Source organism: Nesoenas mayeri (assembly GCF_963082525.1).
Source record: "Nesoenas mayeri genome assembly, chromosome: 3".
NCBI lineage: Eukaryota > Metazoa > Chordata > Aves > Columbiformes > Columbidae > Nesoenas > Nesoenas mayeri.
The window spans coordinates 102,187,008-102,201,166 of record NC_137544.1 but is presented as its reverse complement, the minus strand read 5'-3'; the positions used below and the strand labels follow the sequence as shown (position 1 = coordinate 102,201,166).

The following is a 14,159-nucleotide window of genomic DNA, read 5'->3' as shown; positions in this document are numbered from 1 at the left end:
TAGTAAAAACAAAAATAAACTCCAAGCGTTAGTGAAACTTCTCTATGATCAACACTACAAATCACACATTGGAATGGATTCAACTAAAGGTTGATGTGCACTGTGAAGAAGGTGATGATCTTTCCATTTCACCATACTTAGGGCATTTTAGCATCTCTTAGTGATATTTTTATTTCATTAACTCTGGTTATGTTCAAGTCTTCTTTAAAGTACCTGAGTCAGTAACTCTTGTTTGCACATGTCTCTATCAAGTTGCATTAGTATGTACTGCTCTCTGATTCATCTGAATTTTTGTATTGGCTTTGTATCTTGACTTTCTCTGTAGAAATATCCAGGCACTGCTCTTAAATATGGAGTTTAATGCTTTTTTGTCGTTTTCTTTTCTTCTTGCAGTTGTTTTCAGAACAACGTTGAGATCCATGTTGCACATATTCAGAGTGGTCTGAGCCAGATGGGGAATTTACATGCTTTTGCAGCTAATAACACCAACAGAGACTGAACATTTTCTTCCAAGTGTACAGCAAGTAATTCTGGAAATTCCTCTTCCTTTATGTGGGCTTCACCAAATATCCTAACTGCCAGAAGATAAGGGAAAAGAAAACAAAACCTCTCAGAAAGGACCCTTTAAAATATATTCTATCTGCTTCTTAAGAAAACCAGCATTACTGGCCAGCGTTACATTAGATTTCTCCATTTGTTATTCACATACCGTAGTTTTGCTAACTGGTAATCTCTTAGTAATTGCATTTACTATAATAAACTTGAAGACATGCTTTCATATAATTTGAACTTAGTTTTTAAAAGTTCAGATGAATTCTGCACACCTCTTGCTGTTGGCTCTCCTGGTATGTTGGAAGTGATGAAGAGGAAATGGCTTGCATTGGTAGCTGCACGGCTGGTCTTTGTTGTGTAAAGCTGCGCTTCAGTGTCGCCACTGGCCATTTCAGCTTTCAGGTAGGGTGGTGACAAGGCAGGCGGAGTGTTCCTGACCTAGAGAAGCAGCAGAAGGACGAGACAGCAAGCAGAAGCTGTAAACTTGACGATGTTGGGCAGGTCTAGTGATCAGTCAATGTCTCGTCGGAACTTTTAATTTATCGTAACTTATAGAAGGAGTCTAATGAAGGAATATTAAAATGTAACTGGTAACTGTCCAGAAAGAGATTGGTTCTGGCTTTTTTTCCCCTTCACACAGGGCAAAAGAAGCACTTTAGTTGGTGTTTTATATAAACGACTGGTTAAACTTATTGTTTTTCCAAATTTTTGTTTGTTTTGCACAACTTTTAAATTAGATTACTGGTTATCCAACAATACCCAACATGTATAAATACGAACATTTTTATAATTAAAGATAACCAGTGAGGTAAACTGCAAAAATAAAAAGTGACAACCTGCCTACGAGTACCTTTTGGAATGTTAATCTTGTAAAAAGTGTGTATTGGTTTGTTTAAATAGTCTTGTAAAGCTTCTGTGTAATGAATTGTTTCCAGATATGAATTTTCAGAGATAGCTGTAGAGATGTTTTTGATTCTTTTAGATGCCTCATTAAATGAGGTCTTTTATATGTTAATGTATAAAGAATATGTAAACAGGATTATTTTCAATTTTCAAATTTTGTATAGTTTAAAGATGCTTCTGTATTCTGTGTTGGTATTGTGCCACTGCAAAACTTTAGTGCAGAGTTTATATTTAGCTAAACTTGTTCTGTTAATTAAGAGAAATGCATAAATCTTTTATTCTCAAGGAAATTTGTAACTGAATAAATTGACCTATGAGAGTTGATATATTTCACAAAAATGCAAACTTTTTTGCAGATGGTCTCAGCTCATTTTTTTTAAGTTAATTGCTGAAAACGAAACGTTATGAGGACAAGGTGAGTAGCTGTTTTAAAAGGTATTACAAAATAATGCTAAACACTAATTTTCTGCAAGTTTTACCTCTCATAACACAATAGAACATTGTAGTGGTCCCTGCAATTGCTTTTGTAGTTATGTTGCCTGGTATTTTGTGATGTTACCGTCTGTTTGTTAAAGACAACAGCACTGTCCCCTCTCCACCACCCTTTTCATTTAAACAGAGGAAGGTGCCAAAGCCTCACTTAAGGCACAGAGGTTCAGTCTGACAGCAACAAATGTGATCTAAAGGTAACTGGAGGAAAAGGAACTGGCCCCTCACAGCCCTGTCCTGGTCACTGCTGCTCATCCCACGTGCTCGTGTGCCAGTTTGGGGAGCTGTGCCACTGTGGAAGAACAGCTCACCTTTTTGGTCTAGTTCTCTGCCCGTGCAGACCAGCACACTCCAGTCTTGACTCTTCTTCAAGAGGCTGCATTTCTCCTTGATTACCAGTATTTTGAGTCAGAGTTATGTTGCTGAGTTTTGGTGAAATACAGTAATTATGACTGTTTCTGCTGAATGTGGCTTAAGCGTAGTAGGAATCTCAGGAACTCACTACAATTACTGTTACTTAAGTCTGCAGGAGCAGAACAAGTTAGTTTGCTTTATTACAGTCAGTAAACTTGAATTCACCCTGCACCCCTGAGGAGTGACCATCTCATTTTCTGTCTTCTGCTGCAAGTACTGCTCTTCTGGGGTCTTCCTGACCCCTCAGGTAACGGCTCCTGAGGCACCCAGGCCACCTTGGCTGCATAGATCTGATTTTGGTTGGTCAGTTGTTCTTTGCTTGATGTTTTTTGCAAGGAGAGCTTGTTTTTTTTGGAGGGAGAATATTAATCAGCAATCCACTATGCTGCTTACCCTTACAAACTCGCAGATCAACCACAGTTCAGCTGTCCCAGATTTTGCAAGCACAGGGATGTTACAGAGTAGCATTGAAAGCTTTTGTGCATTGGTAACCTTATTCTATGGGGCATGATTCCCAATATAGGGTATTTCTGCCACCAGCACACAGGTCGCCGTGCTTTTCTGTGCTTCCAAACCAGCAAAACCTCTGGTATTCAGGTGCTCTTCCATCACTGGAGCCTTACAACTTGCTCTGCAATGCTCTGAGATGCAGCTTTGCAGGCAGGAGAAACTGGCCTTGTCTAAAAAATATGTATATAGTAATACATGTCTATTGGATGAGGGAATAGAGTGCACTATCAGCAAGTCTGCTGATGACACCAAGCTGGGAGGAGTGGCTGACACACCAGAAGGCTGTGCTGCCATCCAGAGACCTGGACAGGCTGGAGAGTTGGGCGGGGAGAAATTTAATTAAGTATAACAAGGGCAAGTATAGAGGCTTGTATCTGGGCAGGAACAACCCCAGGTTCCAGTATAAGTTGGGGAATGACCTATTAAAGAGCGGTGTAGGGGAAAGGGACCTCGGGGTCCTGGTGGACAGCAGGATGACCATGAGCCAGCACTGTGCCCTTGTGGCCAGGAAGGCCAATGGCATCCTGGGGTGGATTAGAAGGGAGGTGGTTAGTAGATCAAGAGAGGTTCTTCTGTCCCTCTACTCTGCCCTGGTGAGACCACATCTGGAATATTGTGCCCAGTTCTGGGCCCCTCAGTTCAAGAAGGACAGGGAACTGCTGGAGAGAGTCCAGTGCAGGGCAACAAAGATGATGGAGTGGAGCATCTCCCATATGAGGAAAGGCTGAGGGAGCTGGGTCTGTTTAGCTTGGAGAAGAGGAGACTGAGGGGTGACCTCATTAATGTTTATAAATATGTAAAGGGTGAGTGTCACCAGGGTGGAGCCAGGCTCTTCTCAGTGACAACCAACAATAAGACAAGGGGCAATAGGTACAAACTAGAACACAGAAGATTCCAATTAAATATAAGAAAGTTCTTCACAGTGAGGGTGCCAGAGCACTGGAACAGGCTGCCCGGGGAGGTTGTGGAGTCTCCTTCTCTGGAGACATTCAAAACCCACCTGGACACCTTCCTGTGTAACCTCATCTGGGTGTTCCTGCTCTGACAGAGGGATTGCACTGCATGATCTTTCGAGGTCCCTTCCAGTCCCTAACATTCTGTGATATCCTTCTTTAAAAAATGGACTGAATTACAGGAGAGGCTTCTCTTACTACCAGTTTTGGCGTTCTCAGAGGTATCTCAGGGCAGAGCCATACAACCTGCCACCAATCACATAAACAGCTTCTGTGTAGCCCCTAGTATTCAAATTCAAAGCTGAAGCACCTTTCCAGTGTTCACAAAACACTCCTGCTTTTCTATAGTTTAACCTTGGCCTAAATGGCAGAGTTGAGGGAACAGGGTAGTTTTTTAGAGCAGATCTAAAGCAAATACTGGCAGCTGGTTTAAGGCAGTTTTTGTAACCTGTCTTTCAGGCCCTTTAGGTCTGTTATTCACACCTGAACCGCAGCCGTGGCTCTCCATGCTGTAGTAAGAGAAACCCACAGCTGAGACTTCTACCACCTCTGCTCCGTACCACACCTCAGCCAAGGTAAGCAACCCCTTCCCTGCCCCAGACACACACACAAGTAGAGCAAAAACATAAACCTTTATTTTTTTTTCCTCTGTCAAAAAATCCCGACAGAGAACCCCACTCTTCTACTTTTCTAAGCCCAGCCCCCACCCCCAAAACACAGTGGATTTGGTTAGCTTTTTGGCTGAAGAAGGTTAAATAGGAATAGAAAACTTGCTCATAGAAATCTTTAAATACAGGGTAAAAAAGATGCCCTCAGCTGATGGAGCTGACCCGTATCTTTCTTAAATAAATAGGTAAAATCAGTTACTACCAGATAAAGTGCAACAGTGGCAGAGCAGGAGTGAGGTAGCACGGGATGTGACTGCTCCCCGCCTGAGCCGTGTACCCCCGCCGTGGGTTTGGCATTTTGGGGTGATGCCACGTTGCCGCGTCCCGCCCGCGGCAGCGCTCAGAGGGCTCGGAAGGCGCCGAGGGCGTTCTCCTCCCACTCCGAGCCTGACTCAGAGTAGCCGCTGGTGTCCTCGGCGTCCGACACGGGCGAGTACTGCCCGCAGAAGCCGCGGGCCGGCGGGTACGGACCGGCCGCGCTCCCCACGGCCGGCGGCGGCGGCCCCGCGAAGGCGTCGGGCTCGGCGCCGCTGGGCTGCCGGGGGGGGAAGCCCTCGAAGCCGGGCCCGGGGGGGAAGACGGCGGCTGGCGCCCACTCGTAGGGAGCCGAGCCCTCCTCCTTGAGCTGGAGGACCTGTGCCAGGCCAGACAGGGCGTAGCGGGGCCGCTCCGGGGCGCGCAGGGCGAAGCCGGGCGGGGGCGGCTCGGCGGCGGGCGGCGCGGCGGGGCCGGGCCGGGGCGGTCCCCGCTGGCGGCGGGACTTGGCGCGCCGGTTCTGGAACCAGACCTGGGGAGAGAGGGCGGCGGTGAGGGCGGGCGGGGGCGGCCCCGGGTGGTGCGGGACAGCCGGCGCCGCTCACCTGGATGCGGGACTCGGGGATCTGCGTGGCGTCGGCCAGCTTCTCCCGGAGGTAGATGTCGGGATACATGGTGTCCTGGAAAACCAGCTCCAGCGTCTCCAGCTGCGCCGCCGTGAAGCTGGTCCGCTTCCGACGCTGCGAGGCCGCCGGCGCCCCCTCCGACGCCTCCGCCGCCCCCGCGACCCGACCCCAATCCGCCTGGGGTAGCGCCCTGAGGGCGGCCGGGAGCGGGCCGGGCCCGCCGGCCCCCGCCCACCTGCCTGCGGGGAACGCGGGCGGCTCCGCCGGGGGGTCCCCGAAGCGCAGCGCGGCCATGGCAGCGGGCGACGAGGGGGCCTGGGCCGTCCCGCCACCTTTATAGCCGGGGAGCGGGCTCGGCAGGGGCGGGGGTTGGGATGGGGGCGGCACGGCCCCGTGGGGAAGGTGGGCGCGGAGGTGCGGGCACCCCGCCGAGCCGCCTGGCCCCGCACCCCGGGCTTGCTGGGGGGTGCCCGCTTGGGCCGTCCCCTGCCTTGCTCAGCCCGGAGGCCTCAGCGCCGGCCGGGGCCTCGCAGCCCCACGTGTGCCCGAAGGGGTGGGTGATGGCTGGAGACCCTTGACCCCTTGCACAAAACATGGCAGCAAAGGGAGGAGTGGAGTGGGGCTTGCGTCTGCCTTCGGTGGGCAAAACAACTTGGTGTTGAGAGGTGGACACCCCAGATAGGACCCAGACCTACAGCTGGATTATTTCTTATACAATATCTTGGCTGTTACGGAGTTTGGTCCCTCCAGCTACTGGTGTGGAGGTGGTTGTTTTCCAGCAGCTGTCTGCTTTGGCAAGTGAGGCATCTCACATAGTGTGAGACTCAAAGTAAACAGAAGTTATCTCTTCCCATGGCCGCAGCTGCGCTGTTTGCATTGCAAGCTGTGCGGCCCGCTGACGACCTCCTGTGGTGCCCACTGCTGCAAAAACAGCTCTTTCTTTTTAAGATGCAAGTTGAACACACCTGGAGACACCCAGCAGCTCAGATGGGGCAGAGACAGACACTGGTGTCATCACCTTTTCCACCCTCTTGCTAATGCCTGCGAACTCCTGCTTGCACAGCCCAGGCACTTCTGCGATAACTGTTTCCCAGCTAGAGAGGTCTTGCGCTGAAACGTTGCCCGTGTGCCCCAAAAGGCTGTGCCTGACTGTCACCGAGGTGCCTTGAAAAGTGTTTGCCCTTACAGAACTATTTCCTATGAGAAGTTATTTTGTATGAAAGAATAGTGTTTTGTTTGTTAAAAACTATATTTGAAAGTTTTATTTCTAAAGCATTTGTACTTTGTGCTTTTACGTGGTGTGGTGATCTGAGTGCTTTCGTTACTGCAGTTTCTAGGTCGTTTGTTCCCAAAATCATGGCCTGTAGTTTGCAGATGATGGTCAGAAATGGTAGGACAAGGGGTAATGGGTTCAAAATGGAACACAAGAGGTTCCACTTAAATATGAGAAGAAACTTCTTCTCAGTGAGGGTGCCAGAGCACTGGAACAGGCTGCCCAGGGGGGTGTGGAGTCTCCTCCTCTGGAGACATTCAAAACTCACCTGGACACCTTCCTGTGTAACCTCATCTGGGTGTTCCTGCTCCGGCAGGGGGATTGGACTGGATGATCTTTTGAGGTCCCTTCCAATCCCTGACATTCCGTGATTCTGTGAGGCTCATGCAGCGTTCTCAGTGGTGTAACGAGAGGGCACGGTGGTGAGAAAGGGCGCAGATGAGCGGTGATCCACAAATCGGGCACAGCAGTATTTTAGGTTTTTAATAAAGGACTTGAGGAGGGTTGTGTTATTCCGCAAATTCTGTGTGGGTTTAGAAAATTCCACAGGTGGCACGAAAACGGAATTATTCCATGTTACATTTATGTGATGAGTATTTTCCTCTGTTTTACGCCAAACAACACTTGCTGAAAAACATAAGCGAAAATTTCTTTCTCGTGCAATGCAGAATAGAGATGTGACATCCTTTAGGTTTCTGAAGGATTTAATGCTACTTTGAATTATGCCCTTATAGGGACATTGACTTCAGTTTCTAGGATTTGGTTATGGTGGGTTAGGTGCACCAGGCAGAGACAGCAGCTTTTTCAGGGCAAAGTGTTTTTTCACACACGTACAGACGTTTTTCCTTCAACAACAGCCCAGGCTCAAGTAGCTGCTGACACCACAGCCCCCCTACTGTTCACCCCCATCCTGCTGCTTTCCTTTTAGCTAAGTGGGTTGCTAAGCCGTGTGTGGGTCCACACAGTGTGATCAGGGCACTAATCCGAGTTAAATTAACTGTACAGTAAAAGGCATTGTTGGTTTGGTTTGGTTTTTTTACTCCAGACCTGGGATTCCCCTCCCGTGGGTCACCAGCAGCCCTGGGACCGCCGCACAAGCGAGATGGCACTGCCAGGAGGAGCAGGAGGGAAAAGAGGGAACCCCATCTGGGGGTGCTCCTGGGCCTGCCAACACCCAGACCTGGTGCTGGGCCAGGGGAGGACAAAACTGGGACAGGCTGCCCGGGAGCGTGGTGGTTTTCAGTGTCAGACTTCCCATTAAGGCGACTACTTTATCATTGCATATTGAATACATACTCAGGAAAGAGCGAGTACTGGGGGCTAATAGACCTATTGCCAACTCATAAATCTGGAAATGGGCTGAGTCTTTGATCTCCGACTGCTGTGACATCCTTCGGGCCAAAAACCTTCTCAGTTCCCTTGCACTTGACAGTACCAGAGGTGTTCCAACAGCTGTCTTGTAACAGCAGCTAACACGCTGCTCCTGATGAGCAAATGAATGGAGACATTTCCCAGGCCTGAATGTGTTCATTCAGAGACACAGATATAACATTTGTAGACCAAAACAAAACAAAAAAGGGTCCACTTCGTTACAGTGGAAGAAAAATAACTTCTATGTACTAAACTTTGTTGCGCTAAACCTTGTATAGGAGTGCGGCTTGTCCACTAGTTCTGCAACTGAATCATGTGGGCAGAATGGTTAATGCAGCCCAGAACCACACACACAGGCTCCAGGTTCATGCTCAGTCACTGAATTGCACCTCTGCAGAGGTGAAGCTTTTAGTAGTGCACATTTAGCAGTCTCATCCCTCTGACTAAGCTTGTGAAGACTTGGTATCTTGGAGATCCCAATTTCTATATTGGTTTTAACTGGCCAACAGGTTCAAAAGCTTATCTTAGGAGACTGACCAAAAAAGGAACAGTGGTCACACAAACCTGATCTCATTACCTTGGGGAAAGTTTAAGAAAAATAAACACACATTTTTGCTGTTAAGACTTAGCTTAAGTTTACACTGCATTGAAGAAGCAATGCCTATATAACTATCTCACAAATGAAATTAATTGTAGACCAGACACATTATTATGGTTGCACACATAACTACATTTGCTCCAGAGCTGCTGCTGGCATGAAAATGCCGTATAATTTCCAGCTTCTCCAGCAGGGCCCTGATAGCAAAAATCATTAATGCACGTTAGGCTTAGGTTTTGAGGGTTTTTTCGTTCTGCCTAAGAGGAAATCTTCAGATGAATGTTTAATTTCCCTCCGATTGCTTCTAGTCACTGTGACAAAGCTCTTTACAGCCTCCAAATGCTTTTAGAGGTTTATCAGGTCTTCCCAGTGTACACACACCAAGATCTATATATTGAGGCACATCCAGGCTTTTAGGCAGAGTTCTGAGATCCCACAGTGATGTCATGTTTTTAATTTAAAGTTGTTATTTCATAGTTTTGTAGTTTTAGTCATCACGGCTATGACAAGGAAGAGCTTGAGGAGGTGGGCTGTGTATAATCCTCACTTTGGCGCAGTTTGGAGATGTCTTGAAGCGTATCCTTGAGAGACCTAAGCTGCTTGTCTATCTTGGATGTTCAGCTGTGTCCCCGGGAGCTCCTCCTGGCCAGAGCCCCGGCAGGGTGCTGAGGAGGCTCTTGCTGCCTCAGCCCCACATCGTCCTCTGCTCCTGGGGGAGCCCCAGAACAGATCCCAGCCTCCCTGGAGACAGGGACCAGTGGCCTACTGAGAAGGGGGGGTTTGCCTTCCTGGTCAGCCCAGGAAGCATATGTGATGTAGAGGGCTCCTGCTGCCTCAGGAGGATGGAGGCTGGCACACTCACGCTTAGGGCTGTGCCCTTCCTGCTGCACGTGTGCAGCAGGTGTAGAGCATTGAATCATTTTGGTTGGAAGAAAACCTCAAGATCATCAAGCACAACTGCTAACCTAACACCGGCACTAAACCACGTCCCTAAGAACCTCTTTAAACACCTCCAGGGATGGTGACTCCACCACTACCCTGGGCAACCTGTTCCAGTGCCTGACAACCCTTTCCAGGAATAAAAGTTTCCTGATATCCAATCTAAACCTTCCCTGCTGCAACTTGAGGCTGTTTCCCCATGTCTTATCACTTGCTACTCAGGAGAAGAGCCCAACCCCCTCCATGCTACAACCTCCTTTCAGGTAGCTGCAGACAGCGATAAGGTCTCCCCTCAGCCTCCTTTTCTCCAGGCTGAACAGCCCCAGTTCCCTCAGCTGCTCCTCATCACACTTGTGCTCCAGGCCCCTCACCAGCTTCGTTGCCCTTCTCTGAACTCTCTCCAGCACCTCAATGTCTTTCCTGTAGCGAGGGGGATCAGTATGATCAGTACGGGCACTTGTTTGAAAAGCGCCACAGACTGAGGATGCCGCTGCTGCAGTCACAGCTACGTCTCTGGTCTGTTGTGTGGTCCCAGGCAAAATGCTGACTTCTGCACCTCAGCTGCTCCATCTGTCAAACTGAAACAGCTGTCTCTGACCCTTGGGCTCACCTCCACCCGTGAGACATGGAGGTGCTGTCCCTGCGCTGTGGCTGACAGCATGACCCATGGCAGTGCAGCCACAGTGCCCTGAACAGTGACCAAGGGGCTTTCAGGGCTTTTCTACCTACAGGTAAGAAATAGGCGGTGGAGACCATGGCATTGAAGATCCAGAACGATGTCAGAGCCTGGTGACATGAATCCCCAAGGCAGGACGCTGCTCGTGCAGGCCAGCCCAGCCACAGTGCCACCAGTTATTTCCGATCACAGAGCAAAGGGCTGGTCTTGCCCAACAGCTCGATGGCCAGATCTTCTACACAGTTAAAATAAATGCGATGTGACAAGTAGTTGTGTTCTCCCTGAAAGATGGCTGTCTTGCTTGGCTAGGATCTGATTATATCTATATATGCATGATCTGTTTTCCTTTGAAAATTAAACTGCTGTCTCTCTTCGGGTTTGGCAACAAGGGACTAATAGTATCTTGTGACTTCAGCCCTATGCTTAGGAGGGGGATGTGACTTGCTGAGGGAAGCCATTTCCTGAGAGGTGTGAGACAGGACTTCAAGACCTGGTGGTGCCGTTGGTGTATTCTGTTCCGAGGAGTTGATAAGAGCTTCAGACACACAGAAAGCCTTGAAGAAAGCGGCCGTGGGGGAGGCGTAAGAGCCGGGCAGATGCATATGAAAAGATCAAGGGGCTGCATTTGCTAAATCCCGACAGGAACAGATTTGGGGCGAGATGCCCAGGTTCAGCAGGACGCAGAGGGAGCAAAGGGGCAAGAGCAGAGTATGCCTGATGGCTGCAGCTGGCTCCAGACCTTGGGAGGGACAGGAAGACCAAGGATTTGGGAGTGGGCGGGAGATAAGAGCAAATGGTGGGGGTGGGCAGAGGGAAAGGAAAGGGCAATAGGGATGAAGATACCTGGAGGTAGGAGAGGCTGGTTGCAAGGGCATGGGATATTTAGGGTTGAATTTAGAAACTGCTAAACCTCAGCGTGCCTTTGAATTTTGAGATGCCCTGAGAACGGCAGGATGCGTGTACCTGACTCTCAGTGTTGCTTCTGCAGCAAGTGGGCAGTCCCACAAAGATTGCTGCGGCTGCAAGCCCTAGGCTTCAACAATTCCTTGTTGCAGTTTATCTCTGAGCCATTTCGTAGCAAATGGTACTGTGAGAGAACCTAAAGCCTCTGTTTAATAGAGCTCATGGTGTTGCTTTGCTTACTTGTGTGCTATGAACAAGGCCGTGCTCCATTCTTAGAGGTATTTTCCTTAATGAAGAATTGTATAACTACTGTCGATGCAGGTGGTTTTATATATAAAATCAGGGGGTTGTCTGAAGTCCCAGTAATTTTTAATTAATTCACTGTACAAGCAAAGGAAAAAACTCTATTCTGCAGATGAACCAAAAAAACAACAACAACAAAAAATACAAGAATGGAAGAGCTAAGGAAAAAGACAGGACTCTGCCTCCTTTTTGTGCAGCACCTTCTTGGGAGGCAGGGTGACACATAGCAGAGGGGCCACGTCCTCTTTTAATAGCACCAAAATACAGAAATATAAGCTGCAAACAGTCCCTTCTCTTCCTTTTTCAGACTCCTTGACCTTAGCAAGCAGTGTTCAGGCATTGTTTTGTATCTTTTCCTGGCAGACCCTTAGCCCTTATCATCATCCCCTGCATGTGGTGAGGTCTTCCTTCTACCCTGACTTAGCAAGTCACAGTCACAAGATCCTCCCTTTCTCTCGTGCAGTGTTTGGTATGTATCTGAGTGCGTGAGTTGCTGAAATTAACAGATTTTTTTAATGAGAATTTCACTTCTTTTTATTGTTAAAGCTTATATCTCATGGTTATTGATAAGAGGATACAAATGTGAAGAGAATTTTGCTCCAATGGTTCAAAAGCGGAAGGCAACACAAAGAACCAGAACTTTCCCAGTAAGGTCAGGTGCATGTTACCATGTGAACACGGACTTTTCTCTGCCCTGGGCTGATCTGGTGCTGTTAAATCCCAGAAGTCTTCCCTCTCTGAGTAGTATTGACTGGGGATTTCTCCCTCTGATTTCCCTGCATTTCCCCGCTGCTGCTCCAGGGTGTGCCAAGGCCGATGCTCTGGCTTCAGTCTTACCATTCATTCTAAATGTTTCCCATCTCTTTTTCTGGTTAGTTTTGTCAACAAGGGAATATTGGTCCCTCGTGTATCTTGGCATTTGCAACAACACCATTTTGGTTTGCTCTAGCATTTTTTTTTTCTGAGGTGTTTAATTTCAAAGATATTCAGGGCTCGGTACAGTTTGGAAGATTTTCGGCGTTAAGATGTAGATGGAAGGTGGGAAGTTCCACATGGGTTGTGGATTTGCAGTTGATCGTTAAATCAGCAGTTTCGGGTGATCAGAGCTGGGGAGTGCAGCCGTTACTATGCCATTTGATGAAGTAATTCTCTTCCATGCAGGAATTGACTCATATTTCTTTGCTATTTAAAATCACAGTGAAGAAAAGAAAAAAGAAATAAAATACCACGCAACGAACCCAGTAGGCATTATTCCTGTGGGTTAGCCTGATTTCTGTAAGCCCACGGCACAATTTTCTGGTGTCTGACTCACGCAGAAGCTCCACACATTTGCACAGAAACGTATCTGCGTCTTCCTCCCCCATTATCCCCGTCCTCCTCCCTCAGCTGTCCCAGAAAAGCCATCAGGTGCCATCCCGCACATCAGGTACCATCCCACACGGTAACATCCCTCTCTCCTCTCCGCAAACAGACTCTCTGGGGCACGTCCCTGTCCCTGCCTCCCCCCTGGGCCGGTGCCCCCCTGGCTGCCCTGCTCGGGCAGCTCTTGCTCCAGACCTTCCAAATGCCCCTTGTTCTCTCATCCCCATTTTATATGGCCGCTGCTTTTCTTCCCCCAGTATTCAAGCTCAGCTCCTCTGCTTTTGTTTCTGGCGGGGTTATTTTTCTGTTTGACTTTGGCCCCGTTTGTCAAGGGCGCTCCCTTGTCACCTCCTTAGTCTAATCCTCTCCTTTGTTGTCTAAAGGTCTTCCTCTCTTTCCTTTCCTTGGTACTTTGTTATCTTCTAGTCCCCTTGATTCTTTCCGCTCTCTTTTGCATTTGACCAAGCTTGTCTTATACACATTACGTGGGGCTTGTAAGAATTTTCTCCTTGACAGCTTTTCTTCCCCGCCCTCCTGGAAGTTTCTCTGTGCCGCTGGAAACATGCCAAAGAGCAAATACATTTATTACTCCAAACGAGACAACTGCAATCCCAGATCGAGAGTGACTCCAGGCGGCAGCGATCGCAGCAGCTCTGTGCTGCCATCTGAGCCATCCCCCGTATCCTTATGAGGCCACGCTTTTCCTCTTTTGCTGTCGTATCTTCGTATCTTGGAGGCTGTCTTAATGTCTTTGAGATAAGAGAAGGTATAAAGGAGTTTGCTGCAGGACTGAGTGATTAGAAAAGGGTGCAGCAGCGTCGTAGCGTAGGTTTCTGTTTGCAGTTCCAGCGCTGCTGTCGTCTTTTGTCACCACCCTTGGGCTCATTGTCAATGCCTGAAGCACGACTGTAGACAAAGTCTTTATGATGGTGGCTGGAAATTGCAAAAATGGGCACAATATCATGCCAGTCACAGCATCACCTGGGTGTTTCACGTCACGTGGGCCTTGGTCAGTGCCAGCATAGCAGCATTCGTGGGTTTCTAGTGTTTCAAAAAGGCTGTATTTCTCCCAAATCTTGTCAGGATAGAAAAGGTTGTGGTCTTCAAAGGGCAGAAGTGAGAAGATAAGGAGTTTCCTTTGATTAATCTCTCTTGGTTGAATGGTTCTTCCTCCGTGTTTTGTGTTTCTTATCAGATAAGACAGCAGGAGTCCTGGCATGTACACAGCAGTCCAGGAGAAGCTGGAACCTGCTGAGACTGAAAATCCTGACAGACCGAAGACTGATCGCACAGAGCCTGATGTTGCATCTCTTTGGACAAATGCTCATCTTCCCACTGGCTGCATGGAGCCAGCTCCTGCTTGA

At 48.4% G+C, this 14,159-nt stretch overlaps 2 protein-coding genes across 3 annotated transcripts in view; one reads left to right on the top strand and one right to left on the bottom strand.

Moving 5' to 3' along the window:
• LIN9 (lin-9 DREAM MuvB core complex component) overlaps positions 1-1,788 on the top strand; it is a gene marked incomplete at its 5' end in the record, with an annotated part of 39,938 nt that extends 38,150 nt beyond the window's left edge. For both annotated transcript variants that reach the window (XM_080341707.1, XM_080341706.1), the window contains one exon: positions 394-1,788. In XM_080341707.1, the coding sequence (XP_080197833.1) occupies positions 394-499 (106 nt within the window). In that variant the 3' untranslated portion in view covers positions 500-1,788. The remainder of the gene's footprint in view (positions 1-393) is intronic.
• A 3,041-nt stretch (positions 1,789-4,829) lies between these two features.
• MIXL1 (Mix paired-like homeobox) lies at positions 4,830-5,664 on the bottom strand (the record flags this gene model as incomplete). The annotated part of the gene is made up of 2 exons (XM_080341246.1): positions 4,830-5,276; positions 5,350-5,664. 2 exons carry the CDS (start codon positions 5,662-5,664, stop codon positions 4,830-4,832), a joined length of 762 nt encoding a protein of 253 aa, XP_080197372.1.
• Between the last annotated feature and the right edge of the window lie 8,495 nt (positions 5,665-14,159).